The sequence below is a fragment of the Pagrus pagrus genome, assembly GCF_965226575.1.
Source record: "Pagrus pagrus genome assembly, chromosome: 18".
NCBI classification, from domain to species: Eukaryota; Metazoa; Chordata; class Actinopteri; order Spariformes; family Sparidae; genus Pagrus; species Pagrus pagrus.
The window spans coordinates 10,718,671-10,742,832 of record NC_140202.1 but is presented as its reverse complement, the minus strand read 5'-3'; the positions used below and the strand labels follow the sequence as shown (position 1 = coordinate 10,742,832).

Below are 24,162 nucleotides of genomic sequence, written 5' to 3'. Positions count from 1 at the left end.
TCAGCACGCCTATGCACAAAATCATCCGACATATTTCATGGACCAGCGCTTAGTCTGACAGCTGCTGTGCGGCCGAGGCGTGAATTATTCACCGACTTTACACTTAGTGATGAGAAATTTGAGGTAAACAGAAAAAGCGTCGCCCAAGGGACTAGAGGGTTTGTGTTCCTGCGTGTGTGTCCATCTATGCAATCATTCTAAGGGGACACTGGATGAATAGGTGTGTTATTTCAAGCCCTTGGGAGCATAACACAACAGGATTTGCTGCTACAGATGCTTCAACAAAGATCATCAAAAAGATCACACCTGACATAGCTGAGAATTTTCTAGAACATTAACTTTGTACTCGCACGTGATCAACCCCAACATTACTGGCAAGCACGCATTCTCACCACCAAGTCTGAATGGCAGGAAAGTGTAAAATTCTACAAGTCAACTAAACCCAAAAGACATCACTGATTGTCAGGATAATGCCACAACAGTTGTGGTGTCATCATTTCCCCGCAACTGGCCGCTAACCCAACCTTGCAGGCTGCAGAGAGAAGGTCGGCGGCTGTCTGGTCTCTCCTGACGGGGACTTGGACTGTCAGGCCGTCTGGCATGTAGACACACGTCAGCACGTCTGTGGCACTGCTGATGCTGTCCCACACACCACCCTCGGGGGGCGACATGGAGTAGATGTTGGTCAGCACATCCAGCCTCTGTGGGAGAGAGGGCAAGAAGGGAGGGTGAAGAAAGATAAAAGGAGGAGGGTGAGCAGCATTAGAAGGAGGAGAGAGAGAAGAGAAAAGGGGAAGAAGGAGGTAAACAGAGGGAGGTGGTGAGAGAGAGCGGTAGACTTTGAGTAACGGCACACAAATCAATACACTTCCATTAGTTTAAATGCTTGGCAGTGGATCAAGCAGCGGATCAAAGATGTCATACAATTAGCCTCTCAGAAATTCATTTGACAACATAGACGGCAGTTGCTCCACATAATAGTCATCGTAATGACCGTGTACACAAGACGATTGGCAAGGGTCGACTGACAGGTCCAGACGTCTGGATGAGATCCGCGTGGCTCTCAAGGACTTATTTGGTTTGAAAAGCCACAAGAGTCAATTTGAGGAAAGTGATGTATCGGGACAATTTATTTAAACATCAGTCAAACTTTCAGATCAGCCATTCGAAGGTTATCGTCTGTTGGTGGCATTAAGAGTGAGGTTTGAGCTGGGTATTAAGGCGCAGGGGGGGTTAGCCCAGCGCTCGGCCTCACAGGCAGTCATTTAGGGGTTTTGGTTGCGACTCTGTGTCTCTGGAGGGAAAAGCGCAACTGCTGCATTGAGGGGCTGTGGGATACACCACAGTGCAGCCTACGACCGCAATTATCAAGGCCCACGGTCTTGAGGAAAGGCTCAATCACACCAAATGTACTGAAACTCATAGGCTGAAGAAGACAGTGATTCAGCACTTCTGACAAAGACGATATGACTTCTCGGTTAAACTGAGACACGGGACAGAGGGGGATAATTGCATGAGTGAATAGGTCTGGATATATACAGCGATGTTTGAAATGAATTACAAGATCATCAAAAGTGAGAGTGGTGTGTGTGTCTGAGGCGTTCCGTCTGATGTGCATGTGTGTGAGCTTTTTTGGCTGCTGCCTGCTGTTGATGCATCACCTCAAGAGGAAAAAGACCTTTTTCCCTGCCAGACAAAAAGCCTAAAGGGACAAGCAAAGACCTCTGATTCAGAGCATCACTTAGCTCCACACACACACACACACACACACAAATGCACCCTGTGTAGCTCAGAAAAACACACAAACGCACAGACAAACATTTGCCTCATTTTCCTTCTAAATGTTCCCTGACTTAAGAAATTAGTGCCAAAATAAAGGCAACCAATGTTCTTACTAAAATGTTTTCCCCAACCTGTAAGGATGGAGGAACACAAGGTGCCACTTCAACGCCCACCCATTCCTCTACCTCTTTGAGGATGTGAGGTCATGCTTGCAAACAGAGGACGAAAAAACAAGCCGTCATGGCAACTGGTTGCATAACCGTCCTGTTTGTGTGACCGGAAAACTAAGATTTGGTTGCCTGACCAGCGGCTGACTAACACTATACACTCATTCATGTTCGGGGAGGGTTGCAACGTGCCGACGGTTGCCTGGTCAACGTTCCGTGAACGACTGCCAAGAGTCCGGTGCAGGCACGCGCCGGACTTCAACAAGGGCTCTGTGTGGTGAGATGTGCGGACTATTTACGTTTGCATTCAGCCAAATAATTCAAGCCAATACTTCAGACTTTCCTTGTCAAGTGTGGAAATTATTTCCAAGCAAGCTGTCCTCCACCCTGGAGCGTCTAAAGATGGAAGTAACGGACGGTTTAGTACACCCTTTCTGTTCCACTTAGCAACTGGGCGACACAAATATGACCATGAATAAGGAACAGAGATGTAGTTGAAGACAACTTCATCTATTAAAAGGGTATTACTCTTCATTTCCTCAGAGCTCCACCCAAGGTTCCTCTTTCCACGGCTGTGACACATCTTTCCACACACACACTCACACAAGGTGGCAATCATGACCACCGTTACAGGCACACACTGCTGGCTGTTCCTCAGAAATGACCTCAAAGTTAATGCAGAGGTGCGTATCTGTGAGGAGAGGTGGTGACACAGAAAGAGGAATCAATATGTCAGGGACAGGGAGTGCTGGGGTCATAATCAGCAGACGGTAAAATCGTATTAAAAAAAAGGTAGAAACACTTGTCTGAGGTGTTATTTCATTTCCAGAGAAGAGGAACATAAAAGGAGAGGGAGCGAACATTCATTCTCTTAACCCTTAATCATTTTACATAATCCTGCTATGGAATTTAGTCAACAGCAGTAGACTTTTGTGTCTATTTCATATCTGTGAAGTTAGAAAAATCACTGTTTGAGTAACATAAAGTCAGTAGTCATGTCATCTTTTCGAGCATATTCACTCACTCAACCTGAGTAGGTGGATGAAGCGAGAGCAAAACTATGCCAGTCAATGTGAACTATTTTTAACCTCTATGAAGGCCGTGACAGCCTCCACGTTATGACAAGTTCATCCCATATAGATGTTCACGTCTCTCTGCTATACGCAACAGTCACAACCTACAGCTAGACAGTGTCAGCACATCCTCAGCTTAGTGGATAAAGATGGTTGGTTAAAATCGTGTCTGAAGGACACTATGCAAAAGTGCACACAAGTCATAAAACTCCAGCGAAGCTTAGGCACACACATGTAAACACTTCAGGTCGGAAGATTAGTGGAAGACGATGCTTATTAGAGTAATTCAAGGGATTTGAGGACAACAAGCGAGAAGCCATAAGACAGAGATGAAGAACTGTACGTGTTGACAAAAATCAATACAGCTGTGCTTTCCTCCCTGTCTCTCTCCTTCCCATCCCGAAGAGTCTTAATCCCCACTAAATCAAACTGTTTTCCACGTCCAAATCTAGGAAAGATCCAAACACTCGGAAGCATTTTAAGTGACATTAAAGCGTCGACCCAGTGAAGGGCCATTATTGTTTCCTCTGGCCACTTCCTGTTCTGAGTCCATTTCAAAGTCCTTAATGGGGCCAGTTTTAACACTCGCCACATTCACCACAGACTCATATTATGAATCATTGCATCCTGTGGAACAGCGATGTTCCCAACACCCGTCCTGCTCTGTCTAAAAGTGTCCATTATGCTCTGTCAATGCCCAAGTTCACAGGAGGGCTTTTGATGGTTTGAAGATTTCATTTGAAGGGACAAACAAGCTAAAGATATTTAGAGATTCATATTTTCCTGCTTCCTTTTCACATGGAGGACAGAGCACAGGCTTAGCTGCAGAACAGCTCCATTTGAAGTTTAGGTATTTAGTTATTTGCTCAAAAAAACCCGTCAGAGCCTTGTCTAACAGGTGGACTTCAGAAATCTCAGCAATTACTGATCAAGTATAACAGAAACATTAGTATAAGTGATATAAATTTCAAGAATAAGACTTGTAATCTAGCAGAATTACACTTTAGAGGGAAGTCTAACCACGAGCACCCTGCTGCTGAAAGGTGTAATTAATATGTAAGAATTGGCCACCTGTTGAATTTATACTAAAAGCAAATAGGGGGCAGCATTTTCTGAGGAACAGCTAACTGCTGCTAACTGCACTTGCCATTAGCTAGTTAGCTCATTTAGCCTTGCAGCTAGTGGCCCAAACTGGGAGCTCGGAGCACCAGGGAAGTGAATGTGTTTACACCGCTAGCACAGGGGCACTAGACCAGGACAGCCTGGGGTTAGCTGGATAGCATGCTAACTTCAGTATATATCTCTGCAACAGAATATATCGACACCATGATGTCAAAACTGTTATATCTTCCCATTCTGTTGATAATTTTAGTAATTTTTTTTAATGGTTTAAAGTAAAATCTTACATATTGCACCTTGAAGAAGAAATTATAAGCCTGACCTGAAAGATGTGGGAGCTTGAGGACAGCGAGGTTTGGAGCTGAAGTAACCTGCGAGTGCTGCGGTGCCAACGTCTGGCTGCTCAGATGGCCAAAATTCACACTCAATCATTCAACGCTTTTAACATAAACCCATACACTCACACTTTCAATCAGTGCTTCTGGTCAACTCAACACTCTCCATTAACTCAATTATTCAGTACTGGAGCCCTGTCCGCACCAGAGATTAACACGGTTCTGCCCTGTTAAAATCTTCTTAGATCTTCTTGGAGATGCTGTCTATTTATCTGTCAGACACCTGCAAGTCAACATGAAAGGAATCTCTGCTTTGATGCTGGACCAGTAATATACACAGGCAGACACACACATTCAAACACCTTCTGATTCCCTCACACACACACCCTATGTGTAAAAATATCTATACACAGCCCCCCATCAAAGCCATGAAAGACAGCGGAGGTCAAAGTAACAGCAGACTTGCTCCCGCCACAGCTATTTCACGCTGAAACTGATCATTTAGCCCATAAAACGGTACAGCAGGATGAATGTGACAGATGGCGGTGGAATTTTTAAAAGATATATCAAAAGATCCACAAACTGTTAAAAAGTTACTGAACGCTGTGACTCACCTCGGTGCTCCTGGGAGGCAGGGTGTAAGTTTGACCTCCAGCGTCGCTCTCAAAGATCTGAAATCAAGGGACAGGCAGTTAGAAGCACAGACGTAGGGGAACCGCGCTGATTGACTCATGAGCGATTAAGTACCCAGCCACTTCGGCAACACAATATTAGACACATGCGGTGCTATTATGTAGTTAATTAAAAACTACGTGCGGTGACGGCATGGCTTTGATACTGCTTCCAAACGGGTCTGCAGCCTTTGAAGGTGCACTGGTGGAAGTGAACTCTGAGTGGAGGGGGTGTGTATGGACGCGCAGTCGTTTCTGTGTAGCAGAGAGATGAAAGGGCGACACAGTCCGGTTACAGATGAGATGGAGGACATGCCCCCCCATCTCCACATCCTCTGTGTCGAAATCTCTCCGGTCTTGATCCGTTCTATAGCTCCTCTTGATTGTAAAGCTTGTTGTGTCAGGTTAAGCTCGCTGTTAGAGGTGACTCCGCAGCCTCCGCAGCCTCAGAGGGCTTTAACAACTCTATAATACAGCAGTGACACACAGTCATCCTTTATGTGAAGGTGTAACACCAGTCCTCACTCAAACAGGCTGCAGTTATCATGTTTTGTTGGCATAGTTTGTCACCGGGCAGGGGAGACATGATAGGTGGCAAGGCTAGTGACAGAAATGGGGCATTTTGTTCTCAAAATGGGTATGAGAAAAGCTCAATGGTGCTTGTAGTCTACTGTGAGGGTGGTGTCACAGTATGCACATAAGAGCTGCAGTACGAAGAGACTTGCAGCCGCAATCGCTTTTTTTTAGGATCGGGATTAGTTTTCTTCAAAAACAATCCCAAGAAGTTTCCTTTACAATCTGAGGAACTCTTTGTCTCCTGTTATGGTAGTAAGAACCCGCGTCTGACCTCCGAGCAGCAGAGTACAGTAACTCTTCCTCCCCAACGTGAGTACATTTATAAAGTGGCTGTAAACAGTGCCGCTTCGCCGTAAACTGACTAATTTTAGAAAGCTTTACCAACTCTCCCACAAATCCTCAGACCTTTCTGGCCTACTTCCCACAGCCGACTGCCGGCCAGCAGCTCCTTACTGTATACATAGCTCCCCTAAGACGGATGAGAGATGAGAAAACGAGAGGGAAGGAGATGTTGGGGGATGGGGACACGACTTTGGGGCAAGGTTGTTGAGCGCGGCGTCGCGGTGGTGAATTAGATTTGGGCTTAGTCAACACAGATGAGTCAGTATGGAAACTGTGGGGAGAAGGACCGCCGGCTGACGCTCTGATGTTTATGCTCCGAGAAACGGGGGGTTTGAGAGAGCGAAGATGCGGCTGGAAGGAAAAGAGGAAAGACAAATGGCAGAAGAAATCGGGGGAGAGAGTGGGATGAAACTCTAGGTTTAAGAGATTAAATAAGCAGGAAAAAAAGTTGGAGCTCGAGGAACGTGGATAAATGGAGAGCAAAAGGGAGGAAAGCACCAAAGGAGGATATCTCAAAAGTATTTGAGAAAGCACAATCTGAGAACCTGAGAGGGTAACAACAGATTAAGTGCATGGAGGAAAGTTTGGCTCCTAAGACGGCCTCGCGGTCCAAATCCTTCTCCAACAAACACGTGTCCCGCCAGCACCACATAAAAGAACAGCCAAGGAGCTGATGATGTCACTTAACATGGCCACGACTGAGAACAACCGAAACTAACACTACAGTGATCTTTCACTCAAAACAAAACAGCAGATGTCCAGGAAAGCCCGGCACTCTGAAAATCCCTAGAAGCAAATTACCAGCCATTTTCTGTTCCTTATTAGCCTCTATGTAAAGCAAAAAATATGAGAAAGGCACTAAAACAAGCTTGTAAGTGAAGGGGGACCTGGGGAAAAAAATAAAGGGGGGCTGTTTAATATTTAGCGTCTTTACACCAACCATCTGCTGGTGTCTGCGGGGCTGAGGAAAGAGTGGAGAATGCCATCTACCACATATGGCTTTCAATAATTCATGTGTGTGCTGCAGCGCCACCTCGACCTTCTTCACCGCAAAATGTAACTGGGCCTCATTAGGCCGGCTGGCTGGAGTTCCCCCAGAAAAATAACAACACACACGCTCACACATACCTAGCTGCTGACAGACGTGCACAAATGCACTAACATAAATATCACAGAGCAGGTGGTGGGATGGGTGAGACAGAGAAGAAAAAAGACAGGGAACATTTTGTAAGCAGTCAGGAGTCAGAGCTCACCTACTGAAGAACATGATTGGCTCTTAGCTGTGCTCGCTCCAAAACAATGTGACTCCATATTGACTTCACAGCAGGAAGAAAAATGACGGTAGATTGTGGTTAATCACAACCTCGCTAGTCTCCCTACTAATGAACACGGGTCTATAAAAGACTTGAGCAAATGAGTGTTTCCTGTGGCAATTCTGAAAATAGACCACCAAGAGTAGAGTATTCTCCAGGGACGTACCTTCAGGGTACACTGTGGTGGATTTCTGTATCAATAAATAACCAGCTTGCATGTCTTTAATTACTAAACTGAGAGCATTTAGATGCCTCCCTCTGCACCTGGGTGAGGAATTCTCCTCTGTGTTTTTGTTAATGGGAGGTGTGCACTGAAACTTAGCAGGATGCGGGGGGGGGGGGGCTTGAGCTTGTGTGCTTCTAATTAATAAAATCAGGGGGAAAATGTGCTGAAAGAGCTGCATGACTACCAATCTCTTGCTTTATTTCATGTCGACACAGACATTGTACATGCAAGTAAGCAATAAGGCAACATGTTCTCAGGTTGTTTCATTAACAAGTACGCACGATGTGCACTGAGAGTATCAAGACACAGCTTTTCTCAGCAGTACGTCTCATGAGACTGAATGTACTCATGCATGTGCAGTATACCTCCGTGCACACATGCTTATGAATTCGGCATGCTCATGTTACGCGTGTGGGTAGTTTCCCCTGCTGAATACATGAAGTGGATGATCCTGCATTAAGAATCTGTTAATCCAGACCACCTGAGGAGTTTCATTACTCTGGGATTCAAGAGAGATTATCCGCTGTCACTTCAAGGTCTAAGTATTTTCCACGCTGACAACAACACAAAGTAAAGACCACTTTGCTACATCCTTTAAACCAACACAAAAAAGCTCAATACCTTTAAGTTTTACACAAAAAAGATATAAAACATACACTGAACAGTCACGACTTTAAAACTACTGATCATCTAATTCAAATGTCCTGGCATTCATGAGATACACACTGTCTCCAATGGAGTTTTGGGTGGGTGGACCATGTACACCACCTGAAGGCAAGCAACACCACTCCCTAAAGACAGTGACCCCGCCCAGCAGGACAATGAGCCCCACCACACATCAAAAATGTCTCAGGAATGGCCTGAGGAATGTGACAAACACCTCAAGGCGTCGTCCTTGCCTCCAAATTCCCCAGATCCTAATCAGATTCAGATTCATTGATGCCCCGACATGGATCAGACTTGGCTCTGACCCGTAGAGGCATGGATACAGGACCTGTGGGGGTGTCCTTTATTGTCTGGCTCCAGGGCGTTGGCAACATTATTTGGATCCTTTGGTTTGTGGGGTGGGGCTTCTATAGATCGGACTTATTCAGGCACAACCCAGAGATGCTCGATTGGATTGGGATCTTTGAAATTCGGAGGCCAGGGCAACGCCTTGGGCTCTTTGTTAGGGTCCTCAGGCCATTTCTGAGCAGTTTTTGCGTTGTGGCAGGGCGCATTATCCTACTGGGGGAGCCACAATATATCAAACAAATATTGCTACTGATAACACTTCCACATAACACCCAGATCTGTCTGTGTGTCTTCAGTAGTACCTGTGATGCAGAGGGCCTCTTGTCCCGGCCTCTCTTCGTAAGGTTGTCAAGGCCTTTGAGTGAGGAAAAAAGGCCTCTTTTGCGCTGTCTGTGTGTCAGGGACAGTGAGCGCCTCCTGAGCGTGGCCTCATCTCTGGAACAGATCTAAAACAGATACACACCATCAGGACTGCATCATTTTGCTCGAAAACATTTTTTTATTAAATCAGACGTCTTACTTAGGTTTACTTTCCTCATCAAAGACAACGCTTGCAGGATGCTTTTTAGTTTCAAATGATTCAAAGTTTTTCAATCTTACTGTGAGACAACAAGTAAATTAAAACTGAAGTATCACATACAAAAACAAATGTTAAAAAGCATCTAAACAGGACACACTGCATGTATTCATTTATCTGTCCCTTGTCCTGGGGCTTCCTCACCAGTGCATGGAAGGAGGAGACAGAGAAGATCCCCAGGCGCCCCAGGGTTGTTTTGGTAGGGCGGCTCGCTATTGCCAGCAGGCTCTTTGGGTTGGGCAGCTCTCCACCCTGTAGACTGGCCAGGTAGCAGCGCATCCTGAACAGATCCATGTTAAACCTCTCCAGGTTCTGCTCCCACTGCTGGATCTGAAGGAGGAGGAGGTTTGTTAATATTCGGTGGGTTTTGGTACAGGTTCTGTATGTGAATTTTGTGACCGTTTTTGGGTGGTGGCTGAGAAAGGAGAGTTGAGGGGAGGTAAAGGAGGGGAGGCAGAAAATGGAGAGTCAAAGAGGGAGATCTAGGGTCAGTGGAGTGCTTTCCATCAAGCTGCAATTGCTTGCAGATGTTGGTGGATGATGAGGGCACAAATTGGTGGGGGTTTGATAGTGAGGAGGGACTGCATATCTAGCAGAGGAGTGGGCGTGAGCGCAGTAAATCCTAATGCCTATTTTTTATGCAAGTCTAGAGAGAGTGGTGATGTTGCACAGACCACCCGTTAAACCTCTACCCGGTACACACACACAGCTTACAGTTGCATTCCCTCTATCCTTGTTTGCACTATGTAAGCTATGAAAGTGCTTATTTTGTTGGCTGGAGACCAGTTTTAATGAGAACACTCAAGTTAAACAACCCTGCTGTAACAACTGACTTTAATAGCTCTCGTCTGCACTGTGAGTTCATTTACAATAACGCACCCTATGGCGTCGTCCAATTAGCTCGCATTCACATTGCTGGCATTCTTAAGAATTAGGAACAAACTGCGGAGGGACAGAAGGGTGGTGTTTGAGGAACCTCTGACTTTTCAAACATTTTAAACAAAGAAGCTGCACAGGAATAACCATGGGACCATGCTGGGCTATGTCATCAGCTCAGCCTATGAAAAGTCTATATATGTGCAGGTGGCCTGAGTAAAGAAACCTTGAGTCAATGATTTTCAGCCATTATTCCCATTCCAGACTTGGACCGTGAGGACAAATGCGAGGAATCCACATGCTTTTGTTAAAAAACGACCTTGCATTTGGCATGCGAGTTATTTAATTAACTAGAAAAATGATCAAACACAAGAGTGAGGCATTAGTCCTTCTCAAAGCAAGAACAGAAAAGGAGCCACGTATCAAACTTGGTCGATTTATGTTTAAAAAAATAACAGCGGCTTATTGGGAAATAGAATGGAATTATACAATTATTAAGTTGCAATTTACATGAAATTTCAAAGATGTTACTTGCTAATTATAACTAGAAAACTGTGGACCTGGAAACAATGCATTTATGATGCCTATCTGTTAACTTAATTTTCCTGTTAAAACCCTTTAGCCTCTTTTAGACAACAGCTAACATTAGCATTCAACCACTTTGGGGTAATTTCATAGAAATTTCAAGCATTTTACATGCTAATTACCACCTTCTTACCATGACATTCGCAGAACTGTAAAATAAAATGTTACCCAAATGTTAGCTCTGAAAAATCTGTACAGTTACATTGTGAAATATATTAAAACTGCCGACTAGGGGCGCTGTTTAGCTCGGTAGAGCGGGCGTCCCATGTACAGAGGCTTTGTCCTCGCTGTAGCGGCCCCAGGTTCGAGTCCCGGCCTGGGGCTCCTTGCTGCGTGTCACTCCCCTTCTCTCTCTCATCCTGTTTCATGTTGTTTCTTGAGCTGTTCTATCAATAAAGCCATATAAGGGCCAAAAACATACTTAACAAAAAAAACAGCCGACTAAAAAGTCACAAAAGTTCTTGTGATGCTGCATGCTAACATTTAAAGCCATACTATGCATTTTTTGAGAGAATAAGTGGAACAGGCCTCATCTTACAAATTAAATGTTTAATTCCAAAGCAATAAAATACACCCTTGTTCTACTCATTTTTTTGTTTTGCAGCCTTCTTGGTCTGGTATGACTAGTAGCTTTTAGTGGCTAACATTAACTAAAATCAGCAAACTTTAGAGAGATATTGCTCTGCTAATTTGATGACTGTTCTCTACTAGTTGCCACAGGTTAGCAAAAGTTACAGTCTTGTTTTAGTATATACTATAATTACTAGCTAATTGGCTGCCATTTCTATGGACTATAGATCATAAGTAACTGCCCTTAGCTAAAAAGTGATACATGGTAATATAAAATATGACAAAACAAATTGTTACAACTTAGAGGTGAGTTTTCGTCTTTGGATAATGCTCGTCACATTATCTTCAGCATGTGAGCGTGGAGCACAGAAGCTTATGATTTTTACAGGGACAAATTATTGACTTCTGTGTCTTCTTTTGTATAAAGACCTTCCTGTTTAATTCTTGCCGTTACTCTGCTGAACCTGAACTCAAAGACCGTGTACATGAATCCTCTGATAAGTAAGTAAGTAAGTAAGTAATCAAAGCACATTTTTCGCCCTGCTATTCTTGGGTCATTATACATAACACGGTGTTCTGGAGGACCCGCAAATTAATTCCACTGAGTAGTTTGAAGATGACTTTAGATGGAGAGGGAGGTATTACTGACTAAATCAGATAAGCTCCTTCCTCAAAAGCAAAGACAAATTTAGGGTTGCTGCTGTGGAAAAACTCGTGTCTATGTATAACTGTCACACAAGCTCCTACCATGCTCCTGAATCACACGCCATCTGGATCTGTTTGTCAACAGTCAAATATCTAACACAGTGTGTTCATTCAGGGATGTTCTAAAATAGTCCTGTGCATAAAATTTGATTTGATGATTCATGCCGGGTGCAGCACTGATGAACAGAATGTTTTAATAAAGCCCTGTATGTGCAGTCTGTCGCTTCATGCGTCGAGCCGGCTTGAGTCAGCGCAGTGAGACAATCGACCAACATCAGTAAAAAGCAAGGCATGTTTGGGCCCATCTGGCCTGCGTGCACAACTTATTTACATCCATTTCAGAGCCATTAAGCTTGGCAGAAATGAGCCTTTCTTTGAAGAGATTCTCATCTTTTCTTATTTGCCCTCTTTAACATCTGCCCCTGGCTCTCTGTAAAAGCCCTAATGCATAATAAGTCCTTCAGTGCAACTCGATCGCTGTGTGTGTACGTGAGCTCCTGTGTGAGAAAGGGGGCAAAGGCAGTCTTCAAAAGAGGTCTCCTGGCACTGATTTCAGTAGACATGGGTGGGGGTGGTGTACATCAAAGTGGTGCCCTGTTGGTGCTAGACAACCCCACCGAAACCTTAAATCTATCATCAGCCTCAGGGCGCCTGTATCAGAGTCCTGTCCCATACCCCTCTGACCCTATCATTGACTCCAACCCCGGCTGTCTCTTTGTCTACTCTGAGGTGGCACGCTGGCTAATTGGAAACAGATACAAGCTCACAGTCAGTCAGTCTCGCAGCCAGGCAGTGACATCTCCATTGGTCATTACTGCGGTGAGCTATCCAGCTTCTATCTCGCTGGTTCTTCATAATAACAGACTCATATTTCCACTCAGGGAACTAACTAAAGACCAAATAACAGCCCTTCAAAAACAGACAGCTACAGCATTAAAAGGTGCAATATGTAAAAACTGGCCATGTGTCAAATACATACTCCAAACAAATAGGAGGCAGCGTATCACCAGAGTAACGCATACTGCTGCTAACATAGCTGTCATTAGCTACTTAGCTCAGTTAACCGGACAGCTAGTGGTCATTGGCTATTAGCTATTTTTTGCCCCAACACCTTTATTTCTTCACATTCTTGTTGATATTTGTTGTTCAATTTTGAATGTTATAAACTAACATTTTTACAACCTGCACCTTTAAGCGTCTATTTTGCTTCTAAAGTGCATAAGAAGTCAGCGCACATGGGCATTAGCAGCTGACAGCATGTGATCCCTTGTGGCTACACAGATGCAGGAAGTATAAATTTACTTTAAGAGCCACTTCAAGTCCCTGGCCACCTGAGTTGCAGGTAAAAAAAAAATTTTTCCCACATTCCAGCACCAATTCCTTGTAAAAGTATGCGGGTTCTTACGCAGCCATAGGTTATGTGCTTTTTATACCAGTAATCACTAATCTGCTCTATGTGGGCTACAGCACAGCGCCGGGTGCTTCGGATTCTCCCCCAGGCTGTGAGGAGGAGGAGGAAGAGGATAATGCATGTTGAGAGCCCATTACTAGGAAACATCTGGAATCCCAATCTGACGCTCGGGGAGCGAGCTGCTCCCCTGAGCCCCTCGCAATGCGTTTGGGGACTGATGCATTTAGGCCACTTCACCCACCCACAGACAAAAATAAAGCACACGCTTGTCACCACAGTCACAAAAACAGGAAAATTAAGTAGGGCACATCATGTGGATGCTGCACGCACCACGTGGAACGGAACACAGAGGAGTCTAAGGATCATAATTTAGCATGAAAAGAGCATACGTTACACCGCCTGATCTATCAATGCTGTAAAGTAATCCACCAGATTTTCTGTGAAATTTGTCCCCGGGGGATGAAATGTATAATGCAGTGGAAAATGCGATGGAGGCATCCGATATTTTCAGTGACGCTGCTATTAATCCCAGCTAATATCAGTATCAGGATCATCATCACCTGGTTCTCAATGGCCTTGCGGTTCTTCGGATCGCTGACCACCGTCAGCTGCAGCTCGGCCATCTTCTTCATCTTCCCGTCCATGTCGATCTTCTGCAGCAGGCCTCGGACCTGGCTCCGCAGCAGCCGCACAGTGTCCTCCTTCCCCTGGCGCTTGGCCAGCAGGGAGGCACTGGCAGAATGGATGGCTGTCACCCAGTTCTCCAGGTCGGTCTGGTTGCTGGCCTTGAGGAGCAAAGAGAGATAGAAAGTTCGATTTGATGAAGTAGCCAGGCCAATATTCCCCGTAACGAGCTGGATTCAGGGATGTGACAGCTGATAAATCTGCTCGGATTGCTATTCACTGTTATTGTGTTGGAGCTGGAGCAATAAAAGAAAAGTTGATTAACATTGCCTCTATGAGAAAGCACTGAACATCAAACATACATTTTACTTATTAACAATCTGTTTCATGACTATCACTCCGTCTCTATAAGGTGATTCACTCGGAAGCGGCAGACTGGTTGAGAAACCCCCTTTAGATTGAAAATGACTCATGCTCAACAGGCCATGTGAGTGGAGAACAAAAAATGAAACACACGCTGCCTTCCTGTTCCAGAGCTGATTCTCTCTCTCTCTCCGCTTGCCTCTGGGGCAATGTCAGCTTCACACTATTTTATTAGATGTAGGTCCGGACACCGCGACATACTGCAGTCTGAGTAGCTTGTAATCTCAAGTGGAGGAGGCTGCACGGAGAGAACTGAGGCTGGGCCTGACTTTAGTGGTGATATGTAGGTCAGTATGCACAATGGGCAAATAGGATGTTCTGTCAGACCCCTTGGCTGGAAGGTTGGGGCACAATTTTGGGCCAAAATTGGACATTTCATATGCTCAACTTTCAGCATTTTGTGACTTTCTGCTTGAATGTAAATTCAGACAATTTGACAGTAGAGCAGGAAAAGTTTTGTGGAAAAAAAACTATTTTTGCTGAGATGCAACACAACACATCTGTTGTCCATGAAAAAAATTAAATCTAGGTAACAATATTCAACAATGAACAAAACATGACAACATTCATTAGCTTTGACTCTCCAAACAAATTTCAGAGAAACGTTCTATAAGGAGTAACTGACGTTCTTCACCTGGAAGAGGTAAACGTCGCCGTACGAGTTGCTGAGGCAGAAAACGTTCTCCTTTTTGGGGTGCTCGGGAACTGCCTGGACGATGCTGTCCTCGGCCAGGAGAGCATAGCGAGGGGACAGCTCCTGCTCTGGAGAGCCTTTGCCGTAAGTCTCATAGAACAGCAATGTACATCCTGGAAAAGAGAGTAGAAGGACAGACACAGAGACAGACAGGTGGACACAATCATGGATGAGTAAATGATGCAGAAAACAAGCAAGTATACAGTACATCAGCAGGTCAGGTTTCTCTAGCCTGTAAGAGCGTGGGGGTTTTTACAGCTGTCACATAATGTTTTAGAGACAAAATACCCTTGTAAAAACGTCTGAAAAAAGAAGTTCCGCAGGACTGGGGTACAACTTGCACTTCAGTAAATGCTTAAAAGCAGAGTCATAAAAGCAGTTTGTGTACATAAAACACACATTTGTCCATTTGGCAAGAAGGAAAAGTAAAATCGAGGGAAGCACAATGACTCAATGTCAAGTGTGACACCATGGTCAAGGACAAGACTGCTGAGAACAAAGAGAAAGAAGCCCCCCCGCTCCTCAAAACTGAATTATACAACGACAATTTGGATAATCAACTTAACTTTGAATTATTCCAAAACCACAGGTCAGCACATTTTTTGACTGGATTCTAAGGTGCATAATTGTTGCTACATTCAAGCTCACCTTTCAGGGTCACCCAGTACTGCTTCCACTTGCGACGGGTCACCAGCTCCAGCTTCCTGTCCTTGTGCAGGGTGATGAGTGGTTTGAAAGAAAGCCAGCCAGCCCGCCGGACCACCCCCTGCTCCTTTTCAAACAGCTGATCCAGCTGCTCCATGGAGCCCTCGGCCGACTCGCTGCTGCTCTCCCCCTCTTCGGTGCCAGTGGACGGCTCTCTTCTCTCGCCACCTCCCCCTCCTCCCTGCCCGGTGCCCGTCTCCAGCTCTCTCATGAAGTTCTCGTAGATATTCTGGCGGACGGCATCACTGGTTGTTTGGTGAATGGCTCCTGATGACTGGGCCCTGGAAGCTCCTGGGAACCAGAGGAGGCTGGAGACCTGGGAAGGGGAGCTGGTGTCTGCAGTCAGGCCATCAACCCCACTGTCAAAAGCGTCGCTTGGGTCCTTGTACCTGGTCTCCTGATGAGGCACAAAAAGGGGAGAAAGTGAGAGGAGCATGAGATCATCATTGGAGGTGTTGGACTGGTTTAGAGGTTGCCAAATTAGCTAACAGAACTACTGCTCTCACCTACATCTAGGCAAGATCTCACGTCTACACCTCTGCAACTACAGCACAGATTACATTGGGACAAAAAAATCAAACTGTACTCCTTTTAATTAGCCCGAGGCGGTGCAAAACTGGAGGAGAAACTTTTGAAAAATCTCGTCAAACCACTCGAACCTACTTCAAAGTCTGCATTACAGTCTCTAAATCTTTCACTCGGCTGAGAAAGTGGGACAAATTTCCTGTGATGGCACCTGGGAGGTTGGAACCCCCCAGGCTCAGACAATTTCACGTCATTTGAGGTCTGCTGTGGCTTCCCAATTCCCCAAATGAACACTTGATGGAATTGCACTCTTTCAAGCCTAATGACAGCATACCTACACTTGACTAGATTGCAGCATTGATTCTGCCCCTGGCAACAAGAGTGGAGTGCTCTCCACATGCAGACACACAGTATGTGCCGTCATGATGGAGCTCATCCTCCGTCTTTGTCTCACTCAGCGTCATCCATGTTGTCTCCATCCTATTGTTGATATTAAGCAAACATTTAAAATTTGCCTAAATCTTCAGATATTGGAGTAGTGCTCAGATGATGTACAAATGATATGCTTACATGGAAAATAACAAAGTAATGCCTTCTTGATTCCCAAAGGGGGATTTTCTTCAGAAGCTCAGAGCTCATGTTCTGCCACAGGGCAGTGATGAACCCTTTGAACCCACAGTGTTCAACGGAAACCATTTTGTCCACCTGCCACCATGAAACACACAGCATTTGTATAAAACAGCTGTAGGAAAATGTGTACAGAGCAGCACAGGGTGGGTCTTTTTCAGCTTTCCCTAGTTTCCTTTAGGCCAGCACAGCCCGAGTGTGTCCACCTCTCTACCAGTTGTCTTCCAGCTGCTTTTCATTACGAGCAGGTTCTTGGCCTTTGGCATTAGGGTTGCAGTGTGACCTTTAAACCCACAACAGAGCCCTGGATTCCAGGTGGAGGGGAACCAGAGCTGGGGGTGCTCCTTATTTTGACTGACCCGCTGAAAGGAGGCAACGTGACCTTGGAGATATATGCCACAGAGGTTTGGCAGTCAACAAAATGGCGTCTGAAGGAGAGGAAATCCAGGCTACATCCACAGCAATACAGTTTACTTTTAAAATGCATAACTTATGTTTAGGTCTAGTGTCCATACTACTCTGGCATTTTAGGACCCTACAAAGAAGACTTTTAAAAGCGCTGGCCCTGTTTTATTTTGAAAAGTGCGGGGTTGCATTTTAATGTGGACGTGCAGAAACTGAAAACACCCACGTTTGCTTCCTGATTAGGTCTGACAAGTCATAATTTGTCCTTCCCTGATTCGTCACGCCACTAACATGTTGCCCCATCCCAGTAGAAAACATCATCCTTGATGTCGGTCTCGACTACCAGCTGGTAATTCAACATGGATAACACATTAGAGGCACTGCTAATCTCGTCGTGAACGCTAGCGGCTTTTTTTTGAAACGTAAAACTACATAACAAAAATGATTGACAGAATGTGAAAAAATAACAGTTTTGATGTTATGACATTAAGTATTGTTGCAGAGGTACCTACTGAAGATAGCATGCTAATGAGCTAGCCCTGGCCCATAACAGCCCAAAGCTCCTGTGCTAGTGGTGTAAACACCACAAATCTCCCATTGCTCCTAGCTCCCAGTGGAATACTAGCTGCACGGCTAACTAAGCTAACTGTGGCAGTTACAGTTAGCAGTAGTAAGCGGTTACTCTGGTGATACGCTGCCACCTATCGGTTTGGATTTTGAATTTGACAGGTGGCCAATTCTTACATATTGCACCTTTAAAGTCTGTATTTTATAATGCTAGTACTTACATGCGCAGGAGGTGAGCTAGTATCGACCATTCTGCAAAAGTTCCCGTGTCCAGTGGCGTTATCAGTTCCATAACCAGCTTGAAGCACCTCTGTGATTTTAAGTTGTCACTCAGGCACACAATCCCAAGCATCAATCACTTTTTGTTTTAATTTGCCTGAACTGTCCCAATTAAACTGTCAAGCTTTGATGGAACTTTATTCTTCTTTGCTTTTATCTCTTAAAACAGAGCCCAGCTTGTTAAAATGCATCACCGCTACCTGGTGCTGGCAATGGATTGTATTTTCTTTGAGTAACCACACCGCTATTTAAAAGTTTCTTGAAGATTTCTGCGGCAAAATCAGCCTCCTATCAGCTTTATTTCTGGATAACAAAGACTAATGTCAATCTGTAGGTGCTTGTCTGTCCTCTAAAATAATAAAGCGTCAACACGTGATAGATTAGCATGGTATTATGGCAAGCAGGAGACTTCGAGGCAGACATTGCTAATGTAAAGTGAAAGCTGTAACTGTTACAACGAATCCTGTCAGTCTGCTGTGTATTTGTCACTACAGGATCGAGTGACGGTGTCAAGGCAAAGCATCTCATATATTTCACTCAGCATTGTCTGCCGTTTGAGCACAGGGAGACGCTCACAAATTCTGACTCTAGCAAAGAAGAAAACGCCAACTGAATACAACGATTGTTCTATTTTGCTGCCCCAACTGAGTGAATACCAATCCCTATTAGCAGATTTACTCTCTAAGGACCGCGAGGGGAGCCCAGAAAATCTGCACCACACAACAGCTAGAGCAACCATAAGTCATTCATTAACATGAGAGGAGGGGTGGGGTTAAATCTTCAGCTAGGATTTAGTTTCACTCTAACAGAGCCTCTCAAAAGGCTTAGAGCTATTCTCTTGGCAGTGCCCAAACAGCGTTCTTAAAACTTTTACAAGGCAAAGCTAACCGAATTAATGCTGAAACAATTGCTTTCAAGCCTCAAAGACAGAGAGGGACACGAGTTCAGGCTCAGTTCCAACAAATGTTTTATGTCAAATTAAAGCTATTAAGAATGGAGTGTTTGCAGGACAAAAATCACATGGTTCTTAAAATCATGCGCAGGCAACATGCAAGAGAAGTTGTAGTTATTTCGGACCTTTCCTCTGACCCCTGCCTGTGTATGGTACAAGTATCATTTTACTACTAGGAAAATGTATCAGCTATCTACTCTCAGTCTATATGCTAGTAGTTCACCGTATCAGCTGGCTCAATTCCCAAATTTCTATGCACTTCCATCAGACATCAGATAGCTGAAAACCTTTTAATAAAATACAATTCTTGGGCTAACGAACACGATAGCTTAAAAGATTTCATACCATTTGGTCAGATCAACACCAGCTCAGCCTTGTGTGCATCTGACTGCAAACAACAGAGCTAAAAAGATTAATATGCGACAAGTCCTGAACATTCAACAGCTAAATCACATTCAGTACGCGAGAATACAGAATACTTCAGTACCCACCAATATACAGTCATTATGCCATCTGCACATCAGCCCCCAACTTCTCTTCCTCGCAGGATCATCCATGTCTTACATTGTAACGAGAAGTACCTCTCATCCTTGTTCTATCCTCACTAAAGCAACAAGACCCAGCGCTGGCCGCCTTACAAATTTCATTTCATGCTGCCCCACTGTGCCCTGTCCTCAGACAGCTGGTGTTGTGCTGCTAAGGACCAGAGGACGGTGGTTGGTTCTTGGCTATGCCAGGACCACCGCTGTGGCTCACGATCAAATAAAGCTTGCCAGACAGGAAAGTGTCTGTGTGTGGCTGTAACTAAGCTGCAGCTCTACGGCTAGAAATGAATACAACTGCAGAAGACTACAAAAAGAGGGTGAAACATTTATCTACTGTGTGCTTAAACTATGAGGCCAGTTCCTGAGCCCATGTAGTAATATCCTTTATGCAACTGTGTTCCACAAAGTGGTGAACCTCGCCCTATTCCTGCTTGTGAATGACTGAGCCTTTCGAGGATGCCTCTTTCATACCCAATCATGATACAATCACCTGTTACCAATGAGCCTGGTTACCTGTGGAATGTTCCAAACAGGTGGTTTTGGAGCATTTCACAATTTTCTCAGTCTTTTGTTGTCCCTGTCCCAACTTCTTTAATGCATATTGCTGCCATCAAATTCAGAGTATGCACATATTTACAAAAACTTTTTTGGGATCAGGGTTGTATGCAACCTATTGTTTTACATATAATGTAGATAAGATCCCTGTATGAACCCTGTTGAGTGAGTAATAAAAGAGTGCAAACTTACCTGAGACTTCCTCTTCTTGCGGCTGAGGCTGCCCGTCCAGTCACTGAGGCGTCTGATGCGGTTTTTGATGGAGTCTTTCTTATGGAAAACGAAATCAGGTCCCACGTGCTCCTGGTGCTGGTCCTGTTCAGGATACTGGTCCAGATCCTCGCTCATGGTGTGGGCTTTGGGCCTGCGACAGGGCAGTGTGTATGAGGAGTACTGGCGGACCTCGGGGCATTCTTCCTCCAATGGAACATCCAGGACTGACGCAAAAGAGGCTCGGTGTGGCCTCTGGCCTGGTGGAGGCTCTTGTAACTGGGAGGACAGGTCCCTGGCTGTGGGAAAGGTAGCAGCCATGGTGGAGTTTTTGTAGAGGTCTGTGATGGACACAGGGGGAGACTGTTCAGTGAAGGAGTCCAGTTGGTGGATGGGGGAGCTGACTAGGGTCCTGCTGGCAGAGCAGGGTTGGTCCTGCTCACAGAGCTCTGTGCTAGGCCCCCAGGGAGAGTCATACCAGGAACCATCAGAGCTCAGTGAGCTTCCTTTGCTGGTCCTGGCCGTGGAGGAGGTAGAGGCTGGCGGTGGACCGCTGCAGTGGCCATCCTGCCTGCTACCACTTGAACCAGGCAGACTGGGAGTGGAGGCAGACTCCAGGTTGGGAGAGAATTTGAGGAGTTGCACGGGGCCAGAAGCCTCATCCAGGAGGAGGGGGTTGCCCGAGGTGTTGGTGAACTCCACCCTGAGACTGCCATCTTTCTTGATCACCACCCGTGGACTGCTCTGTTCCTCTAAAGCCTCATGCTCATCACTGTTTCCATCCAGGGTGTGTCCATTAAGTTCAGCCCCATATGGATTATCTTCATAATCATGCGATATGTGTCGCCTTCGTATACCACATCCAGGTGATCGATGCCAGCTTGGGCTGCCTCTTGCTCCCCTTGAGACATAGTCATAGTGCCTCGGCGAGTAAGGCTGCCGGCTTTTAGGAGGGGACAGACAGCCGCGGCCAACACATCTTGCCTTGTACCCTGAGCCTACTGGGGCGCTCTTCCACCACGTGTGGGGAGACAGAGCTTCGTCTTTGGCCGACCGGAGCTTCAGTGAGCATGGCCTTTGTTTACCAGGGAAGACAAAGCTGGTGCCTTTGGGGCCCTGTATGCTGTACTGGCTCTCTGAATTTCCCATTGCTGCCTGGAAACAAAACACAACGTTACCAGCATTCTGCTACTGGAAAAGTCACAGCACTCAGACATAAGGCAGTATAACAGAAATAACATGGTATGACATAATGCCAGCTCATCGGAGACATAAAATTAACTTATTACTCATAAACAATAACGACTCCACTCCCCATAAAGCCATAGCATACACGTATATAATCGTTGTGGCTGTTTCCAGAGTAAAACAGCAGCAGGGCTAATATCTTCCTCATGTTTTTCAAAGAGAATAGCAGTATCACTAATTCTCTCACATCTGGTCATTAACCTGTATGCTCTACCCCCTCTCACTTTACTACATTCTTCCCTTCTCTCTATAGGAAAGTCAAGTCAGATGAACAGGCTTTAGGCTGTCATGGCTGTTACGTGTGACAGAGTTCAGGACAATGAAAAATCATTTCCAGACTGTCCACAACACTCTTACATTAGTGACGGAGGAGAGCCGTGACAAGATGGACATTTTATTACAGGGTTGATGTTATAGCACACACACACTGCTGGGACTGTAAGAGACAGTACTGTATCTGCTGCTGTCTGTGATGATCTTACATAATAGGTCAGACTAAATACCTTCAAAGTCTTTGAATAAGCACAGCAAGTAGATTAGGAACTAAAACAAACTGTTCCACAACAAGTTAAAGTGATATAACGCACGTGTAAAGGTGCTGTAAAAACAAAAAAAAATCAAGGTTCAAATAATGAGCATTATAAAAAATTGACCAATATATTTGAAGTAACGTCCACCTGTAGTTAGAATTGACAGATATTTAAGTGTAGGGCTTGGCGATGTGGTCTTGTGGAATATGACAGATTATTTTTAGGTTATAACTGAATAATATAATATCTTGTTATGCCCTCAAAAGTCCTTCATAAATGCTAGAAATGGCAATAAAATGAAATATTACAGTATTTTTGACTACCTTAATATTGATATTGTGATAATATTGGGAGATTTTTGATAAATTATCTTAAAAAATGTGGCTAAAATGACTACGTGGGTCAAACAGTCTGGTAAATTCAGAAAATTACATCACTTTAATGTAATGCAGCCTTTAAAACCAGGAAAAGGCAACACTGATCATCATATAGTCTCATATCACACACATTTTGAATTCAGGGTCAAATATTATCAACATGGTATAATAACACAGAGATTAAGGCCACAGTTCTTAGACTCACCTGTCTGAAAGTCTCTTCTCAGATTGGCGCTTCTATGTGCAAGATTCCCTCCGCCTCATTTCTCAAAAGTAAACCAGTGATTCCTTCGTTGTCTCGCTCATCTGAAACACACAGAGAGAAGCTGATTTAGTGTCTTTCAACAGGACGGTATTTTACCACGTGTAATGAGCTCCATGTTTTTGATAACAGGTGTGCCTGTTATAGAGGAGACCTAATCCCAAGCTTTTTGGGAAGACGGTGCTTGATAGGCAGCACTACTTGTTTCTCACTGGGATTAACAAAGCCAGTGCAACACTGAAACAGCATTGGTGACTGTCTTACTTGTGGTAGTTTGAGATTTTCTGTATCTGGAAAAAATAAAGTATCGTTCTTACTGGCAGGTTTGCAAAAAATGAATCAGCCAACATGCCGGAGATGAAAACATTTCCGCTCAACAACTATGCAGCCATAAAGTATCGACCAAGTCCAACGAACTTCACTCCAACAAAGTCCCCAGTAGAATCACATCAACCAAGCTTTGTACAACACAGGACAGCTCAGTACAGTAGTGCCACCCTGGCGTTACAGTATGACTAGCTTAAAAAATTTGCTCCACCTCCAAAGTCCAACTCTCCTCAATCAAGCATCCAAACCAAACATTAGTAGCATTTTTCCACCTCCCCACAAGTAAATGACGTCGTCTTTGATCTGTGTTGGGAAAGTTTTTGAAAGCCGGCTACAGTTTACCCGTCTGTTTATTTTTGAACCTTGGAATCCCAGCTTGCTCCTTTTTTTTTTCACTAGTCACTGCCAAATTTGTCCGGGGGCAGGATCCAAAACCAGAAACGGCTGAGGAGGGCTCTTTACGGAGGCACTGGGCATCTTCTGAGAAGCAGCGTGACTATGTCCTGTGTGTGTAATATAACCCACTTACATGCGTGTAGCGCACACTCCGGGGAGACTTTCAAATAGTGCTAACTCCACTAAGCCTCGCAGCACACGTAGAGCATGTGTAAGGTTACAGTGTAAACTCCCCCCCCACCTGCCAAAAGGCCTAACCTTCAGGATTAAGTGATCTGCAGCATTAAGAGTTTATCTGCTCTTGCTTGGATGCACCTTGACTGTGAGGTGAGATTAAATAGTGTTGGCTGACTGAGTAAATGGACTACTGTAAAAGAGTGTGTTTAATGCATAGGGTTGGGAGGGAAATTCCTCTGAGCTTAAACATTTTAAAGCACATGAAGCACTAGATCCCAAAGTTCAAGAGCAGGGCAAAGATCCAGACTAATGCTACAAAAAAAAAAAAATCAAGCATGACAAGGAGCCACACAAGGGAATTATTCTCTCCTTGTTTAAACTGAGTGTAAAAA

At 44.8% G+C, this 24,162-nt stretch overlaps 1 protein-coding gene across 3 annotated transcripts in view; it reads right to left on the bottom strand.

The window, feature by feature from the left end:
* The window catches only part of tiam2a (TIAM Rac1 associated GEF 2a), a 73,519-nt gene that overhangs the window by 28,140 nt on the left and 21,217 nt on the right, over positions 1–24,162 (bottom strand). For 2 of the 3 annotated variants that reach the window (XM_084380567.1, XM_084380568.1), the window contains exons 2-10: positions 22,814–22,914; positions 20,436–21,608; positions 15,732–16,185; positions 15,024–15,196; positions 13,903–14,127; positions 9,340–9,525; positions 8,921–9,064; positions 5,091–5,147; positions 525–701 (exon numbers count right to left, since the gene is read on the bottom strand). In XM_084380567.1, coding sequence (XP_084236693.1) covers positions 525–701; positions 5,091–5,147; positions 8,921–9,064; positions 9,340–9,525; positions 13,903–14,127; positions 15,024–15,196; positions 15,732–16,185; positions 20,436–21,602 — 2,583 coding nt within the window. In that variant the 5' untranslated portion in view covers positions 21,603–21,608; positions 22,814–22,914. Of the gene's footprint in view, positions 1–524; positions 702–5,090; positions 5,148–8,920; positions 9,065–9,339; positions 9,526–13,902; positions 14,128–15,023; positions 15,197–15,731; positions 16,186–19,634; positions 19,735–20,435; positions 21,609–22,813; positions 22,915–24,162 lie in introns of those variants that run through there. The other variant, XM_084380569.1, reaches the window with a different exon arrangement.